Source organism: Tupaia chinensis, unplaced genomic scaffold, assembly GCF_000334495.1.
Source record: "Tupaia chinensis unplaced genomic scaffold, TupChi_1.0 Scaffold146740_1, whole genome shotgun sequence".
Classification (NCBI taxonomy): domain Eukaryota; kingdom Metazoa; phylum Chordata; class Mammalia; order Scandentia; family Tupaiidae; genus Tupaia; species Tupaia belangeri.
In genome coordinates, this window is record NW_006206595.1 from 496,904 (window position 1) to 503,135 (window position 6,232).

The following is a 6,232-nucleotide window of genomic DNA, read 5'->3' on the forward strand; positions in this document are numbered from 1 at the left end:
GTCAAAAATTTCGCTACATCTTTCAACCCAGCGATTGCAAGGCTCTGTGGAGGAGGGAATGGGACTCTGGAACCCCAAAGTACTGGTTTTGCTCTGCAAATCCAGATCAGTCAGTCAGCTAGGAGTTCAGAATTCTCTTGCCGCCTTCAGCTGAGAGACTCACAGCAGACAGAGTAAGACCATCAGATGCCCTAGTCCTTCTAACCTTTAGTCTCACCACAGCCTGAATCTTAGTTCCCACAGGAGATTTCCTGGGCAGTTAGAGATCTACTAGGGCCGTTCTAAAAAGGCTTTAGGAGAAAAACCAACAGGCTGCGTGCAGAATTAAGGGGAAGGGAGGGAAAGACAACCTAGGAGAAGGCAGATTCCGTGACACGGAGGCCCGAGAACCAAGGGCATGAGACTAGGGGTTTGGAAGAGGTACTGTCTGGGACGGACTTGGACGTACAACAGAACCAGCGCCCAGAGAGAGCAGAGAACAGCCCCTCGCCGATCCAGGTAAGACCGGCCAACCCTCCCAGACCGCAAAGAGCCAAGATCCGACAGCAGTCTTCCTGGACCAATCACAACGTGCCCTTAAGCAAGGGGCGGGGCCAGAGGGAGAGGACTCTTCCTTTGTTCCCGCCCCTGTAGGCAAAGTAGCCAATCTCAACGCGCTTGGATCAAGTAAACGCAATCAGAAAAACCAATTACGCCGCGAACCTTCTCGTGCGCGCTAGACCCTGCCCCTCCAGCTGCGACAAAGCTGGCGCGCGAACGCCTGGGTATTGTAGTTTTCTCGGGATTCGGCCGGCCCCAAGGGCCAGGTATCCCGCCCGCAGTCGCTTCCACACCCCTAGTACGCATGCCCAGCGTTTCCCTGCCCCCGGGAGAGGAGGCGCCGAAGGAAAGAGGCGGGACAATATCAAAAAGAAAACAGCAGCCGCAGCTCGGAGAGCGACAGCGGAGGGGTCCGCTCCTCCCAGAAGGCGGTGCTGCCTGCCAGGGAGAACCACGCGGAGGGTTGTGGGGCGGGTAGCTCCCCACCTGGTGGAGAACCATGGAACGGGGTGGGCGGGAGACTCCATATCCCGGCATGCCCCGCGGCGGGCCCTACTGGCCGCGACTCCGGGCTTGGCCCCGGCCCTAGCTCGTCGGCGGTGTACTGGGGCGCGTGGAGGCTGCAGTCACGGTGGCGCCCGCGGGGACGGAGGAGGGAATGAGTGAAGAGGAGCAGGGCTCCGGCACTACCACGGGCTGCGGGCTGCCCAGGTGAGCAGCCTCGTGTACAGCGAAAAGCGTGAGGCAATGCGGAGTGGGTAGCAGCGCGGCCCCAGCATGCACCTGGCCTGAGGGTGGCTCCCGGCAAGCACTGGGGTAGGGGGCAGTGGTTCCCAGCATGCACCGGGGGCAGTGGCCACTGCCTTCAGCTCTAAATAGTTTGGGTTTGGCCCGGTTCCTAGACTGTACTGGAGCACTGGGCTTTATGCCCCAACATTCAGTGCATTTGGTGGGTACTGGATTCCTGGCCTGCACTGTGTCAGGGGGCATGCATTTCCAACCTGCACTGAGGTACAGGATTCCCTTCCTTCATTGAGAGAGGGACAGTGTGATTCCTGCATGCCTCGGGGCAGTAGACCCTGCTTTCCCTGCCTGCATCTTCACTTTGAACCCAGCCAATGGCTGCTGTAGTGCCTGGGGCTTAGAGGTGTTCCCATAGTGTCCCTAGGTCTGGTATGGCAGTGCTCGGCCAGGTGGGTGGGGAGAGGGGAGGTGTGATGTGGGTCTGTGCCCCCTCCCCTCAGTATAGAGCAAATGCTGGCCGCCAACCCAGGCAAGACCCCGATCAGCCTTCTGCAGGAGTATGGGACCAGAATAGGGAAGACGCCCGTGTACGATCTTCTCAAAGCCGAGGGCCAAGCCCACCAGCCTAATTTCACCTTCCGGGTCACCGTTGGCGACACCAGCTGCACTGGTGAGGAAGGCTTGGGCAGCCTGGCTGGGGTGTGTACTCACAGGGTCCCATGGCTTCATTTCTTGGAGTCTCTCTCTTTACAGTCTTCTCCAAGGCCAGTGAGGAAAGGAGAGATTTCAGGGGCAAACCACTGACTGGATGGGGATAACGGGGCTGTGAGAAGGTGGGTAGGACTGGGGGCAGTTAGAGAAGAGAGCAGGACTGCCACAGTGTCACCGCTGATCTGCATTACCCTAGAGGAAAAAAAGAAGTGATACATCTCAGGGAGTATTTGGGGGAGTGAGCGTCCCCTGTGCCAGGCTCTGTTCTAGGTGCTTAACCAGATTCCCACATAATCTTAAACCTCAGTCGAATCCAGTGATGTAGGTGGTAGTATGCTGATGTCGAAGGTGAGGAAACCGAGTTCCAGAGAGAGGAAATGGCTGGGGCAAGGTCCCATGCCCAGCAAGTGGAAGAGCAAGGCCTTGACTCCAGAGCCTGGCCTCTGTTTTTCAGCTCTCTCACCTTACTGAGGGAAAAGAAGGGCTTTGCAGGGAAGGTGACAGCAGAGCAGGTCCTCAGAAGGCTCAGAAGTGCTGCCCTGGCATGGCTTGATTCTGGGAGCAAATGGAAAGATAATGGCCCTCCTTCCAGCAGTTTGTGAAACACGGGGTCTTGAGCAGCGGGAGGTCGGTCAGAGGGGGCTCGGTTGGCTCCCTCTGGCTGTGAGGAGAGAGGCTGTGGGATACTGGTTTCTCTTCTGTCCATCCAGTGACCTCCAGTATTGCCCACGCCCCCTCTCTCAGGTCAGGGCCCCAGCAAGAAGGCAGCCAAGCACAAGGCAGCTGAGGTGGCCCTCAAACACCTCAAAGGGGGGAGCATGCTGGAGCCGGCCCTGGAGGACAGCAGGTGAGGGAGGACCAACCAAGGCACCCTAGAAGCCCTGCCAGGAATCCAGACCCCTGCACCGCCCCCTCATCCCCTAGGCCCAGCCTGGTGACAGCTGCTCTGACTAAGCCTCTTCCTGAGTCTTCTGGACCCAAACAGGAAGCTTCCAGGGTTTCTGCTACCATGAAGAATTCTGGGGGCCCCATGAAGGGCTGTCGTTTGGGGCCCGGGTTAGGGAGGGAAAGGGTGGGGTTGAGGCTAAAGGCGTTGCTCCCCAACATGCCCCCTCTCTAGCAAGATGCCCTTCCTTCTTCCACACCCACGATGGAGTCTGTTGCCCAAGGTTTTTGGATAGGAAGAGACTTCCTTGGTCTTTTTGATCCAAATTTGGCAGCAAAGGATTCCAAGAGGAAGAAATGGAATGTTGGTTGAGCCTGAGCCTTTTGCTCAGTTGGAAAGTTCTCTTAGGGCTCAGGCAGTCAGGTGACCTGGGTCCCCTCCTGTCTGTTCCCCCTACACATGGGTGTGAATCAAAGGCCCCCTTCCCCTCGGGAAGTTCTTTTTCTCTCCTAGACTCTTCATTGCCTGAGGACATTCCAGTTTTTGCAGCTGCGGCAGCTGCCACCCCTGTCCCACCTGCTGTCCTAACCAGGTATCTTGTGTCCCCTGAAGGGCTGAGAGGCTGGGGAGGAAGGGATCTTGGCTCCTCAGCCCTAGGTTCCAGGCTGGGCAGGAATGAGGAAGTCTGAGAGTATACAGATGGAGTAGTTGGGGACCAGAGTTTCATGAATTTGCACCAGCTGGTAAGCTCTTGGGACAGGAGGTAATTTATTATTTCTAAATATCCACATGGATGATGTTGAGCCATGTTTAAAGGCCTGACAGGCGCCATTTTCTTCTGGGTTGGCCACGTGACAGTCCCATGTTTGAGACCCAGCAGTTACTTCCGGGGATTGGATATATAGCACCTCCCACTGTCCTGGCGAGGTGATACCCAAGGTGGGGAAGCAGGCTCAGACAGGGGAGCGCATGAAGCTCAATGTTTGGACAGATAGCCACCTGCCTGGTGGGGAAAGGGACGGTGGTGGGGAAACCAAAGCCATGTTAGGTCTTGGGCCTGTGGGCAGTGCAGAGGAAGTCATTTCCTCGGGCCCTTTTTCCTTCAGGAGTCCCCACATGGAGATGCAGCCCCCTGTCTCCCCTCAGCAGTCTGAGTGCAACCCCGTTGGTGCCCTGCAGGTGTGCTCCCATCGTAGGTCCCCTGCATGCCCATCCCTGGAACCGGGGGCCGTGAGGGATGGTGGTGTGCATTTGTGGTGGGGAGCAGTTCTTCTGTGCAGAGGCCTTTTCTACCCCCTCTGTCCTTCCTTTCCCCCAGAGTCGGAGGGAGAGTGGATGGGCACCAGCCTGGACATGAGGCATCTTGTCTCACTCGGCTTCATGTGTCCTTTGTCTTCCTTTCAAGGAGCTGGTGGTACAGAAAGGCTGGCGGTTGCCAGAGTACACAGTGACCCAGGAGTCGGGGCCAGCCCATCGCAAAGAGTTCACCATGACCTGCCGAGTGGAGCGTTTCATTGAGATTGGTAACTGGGCAGAAGGGCTTCCTGCAGCTCCCGTCCCTTCAGTACTCTGGCCCAGCACAAGGCAGCGTCTCACCTCTGCCACACCCTGGCCCTCCTTGCTCCTTTGGCTTGGTTCCTTCCTCCTGGCTTCTCTTTTGTTCCATATCTTTTCTGTTTTCTTCTGGCTGAGCAGGTCCTCAGGTGCATGGGCAGGTCCTGAGCTCCCCTTTCCAATCAACGGCCTCTGGAAGGACCCTCAATCCCAACGTGTTGAGGTGGAAAGCACTAGGCCTGCTAGGAAGCTTCCTCCAGCAACTCTCTTTACACACAGGCAGTGGCACTTCCAAAAAACTGGCAAAGCGGAACGCGGCGGCCAAGATGCTGCTGCGAGTGCACACGGTGCCTCTGGATGCCCGGGATGGCCACGAGGCGGAGCCTGATGATGACCACTTCTCCATTGTGAGTGGATGGGCCTGGCACCGTGGGCTGTCCTCTCTCCAGGGCAGGGCACTGAGGACTTGGGTTTGAGCCTCAGCAGTGAGCCCCTCTGGATCCAGGCCTGCTTCTGCACTAGCTTTCCTCCAGATCCAGGCCCCTCTCAGCCTTGACTGGACCCACTCAGTGAGTGCTGTGGGGAGCTGGCCCAGCAAAGAGCCCTGTAGGCTTCTGCTGCTGGGATAGGAAGACTGCCCGCCCTCTGGACTAGGGCCTGGGGGTTGAGGAGCCACTTGGGGATTGGTGGGGCAGGCAAGCTGGAGGAAACGTTCCTGGGCTTTTTTCTCCTTGGACACTGGACGTTCACTGCAAGTCTCAGTGCCCGGGTCCCACAGCTCTGGCTGCACATTCTCACTGTTCCTGTCTTGTCAGGGTGTGGGCTCTCGCCTGGATGGACTTCGGAACCGGGGCCCGGGCTGCACCTGGGATTCTCTGCGAAATTCAGTGGGAGAGAAGATCCTGTCCCTCCGCAGTTGCTCCCTGGGCTCCTTAGGTGCCCTGGGCCCTGCCTGCTGCAGTGTTCTCAGTGAGCTGTCTGAGGAGCAGGCCTTCCATGTCAGCTACCTGGATATTGGTATGGCTAGTGGGGGAGCCGGGGGATGATGGGGACTGGACCAGAGCAAGTATAAGGGGGTTGGGAAGGGGTGACAGTGATGTGAAGGCACCCCTTCCCCGTGCTGCCTCCCCGTCCAACTCTGCCTCCCTCCTTCTCTTGGTCTCCAGAGGAGCTGAGCCTGAGTGGGCTCTGCCAGTGCTTGGTGGAACTGTCCACGCAGCCGGCCACTGTGTGTCACGGCTCTGCGACCACAAGGGAGGCAGCCCGTGGTGAGGCCGCTCGCCGTGCCCTGCAGTACCTCAAGATCATGGCAGGCAGCAAGTAAAGCCCCAGCTGGACTTGTGGATGTCGTTGTCTGCTCACTTCCTGCCTCTGGGCCCATTGATCTGCCCAGTTGTGGTACCTTCTGGAGGTGCCGTCTCTACCTCTGACACAGACTGCCTGCCTGGAGGCTGAGGAAAGCACAGGGCAAGGAGCCAGGGGCCACAGGGCCTCAGCTGGCCTAATACTCGTCCTCATTTTATTGGTGGTGATGAGTGGGGATGAAATCGGGAGCTCTACTCTAGGGCCCAGAATAAATGAGCTGCTCCTTGGATTCTTGAACCCTGTTTTCTGTTTCCCTGTGTAGTGCGGATGGCAGAGGAGATCTGCACCCTGTCCTTCCTCTGGGTGCCTGCCTTTGGCTGCCCCCCACCCACCTCACCCCTGTCACCCCGCCCCGCCCCCCCACTGCACGTTCTCCTGCTTTCCTTTCTGGTGGCTGGAGGCTGGGGGGAGGGCCCTCTGGGGAACCCGGCA

The 6,232-nt window shown here is 58.2% G+C and overlaps 1 protein-coding gene across 4 annotated transcripts; it reads left to right on the top strand.

Moving 5' to 3' along the window:
- Positions 1-907: 907 nt before the first annotated feature.
- On the top strand, positions 908-6,037 carry TARBP2 (TARBP2 subunit of RISC loading complex). 4 transcript variants are annotated; one of them, XM_006169083.3, is made up of 9 exons: positions 912-1,251; positions 1,785-1,954; positions 2,740-2,842; positions 3,378-3,473; positions 3,988-4,060; positions 4,287-4,404; positions 4,715-4,842; positions 5,251-5,452; positions 5,602-6,037. In XM_006169083.3, the coding sequence occupies exons 1-9, from the start codon at positions 1,199-1,201 to the stop codon at positions 5,757-5,759; spliced, it is 1,101 nt and encodes a 366-aa protein (XP_006169145.1). In that variant the 5' UTR covers positions 912-1,198; the 3' UTR covers positions 5,760-6,037. The 4 variants fall into 4 exon arrangements, with proteins under 4 accessions (XP_014439894.1, XP_006169145.1, XP_006169146.2 ...); XM_006169084.3 differs by lacking the exon at positions 912-1,251 and adding an exon at positions 1,365-1,551; XM_006169085.3 differs by lacking the exon at positions 912-1,251 and adding an exon at positions 1,366-1,489.
- Positions 6,038-6,232: the final 195 nt, after the last annotated feature.

Excerpts from the sequence above, each read along its gene's own strand:
- TARBP2 (XM_006169084.3), top strand. The coding sequence starts at position 1,379 with ATGCACCGGGGGCAGTGGCCACTGCCTTCAGCTCTAAATAGTTTGGGT. Across the intron at positions 2,843-3,377 it reads CCGGCCCTGGAGGACAGCAG|TTCTTTTTCTCTCCTAGACT; the intron begins GTGAGGGAGGAC and ends CCCCTCGGGAAG. Across the intron at positions 4,843-5,250 it reads ATGATGACCACTTCTCCATT|GGTGTGGGCTCTCGCCTGGA; the intron begins GTGAGTGGATGG and ends CTGTCTTGTCAG.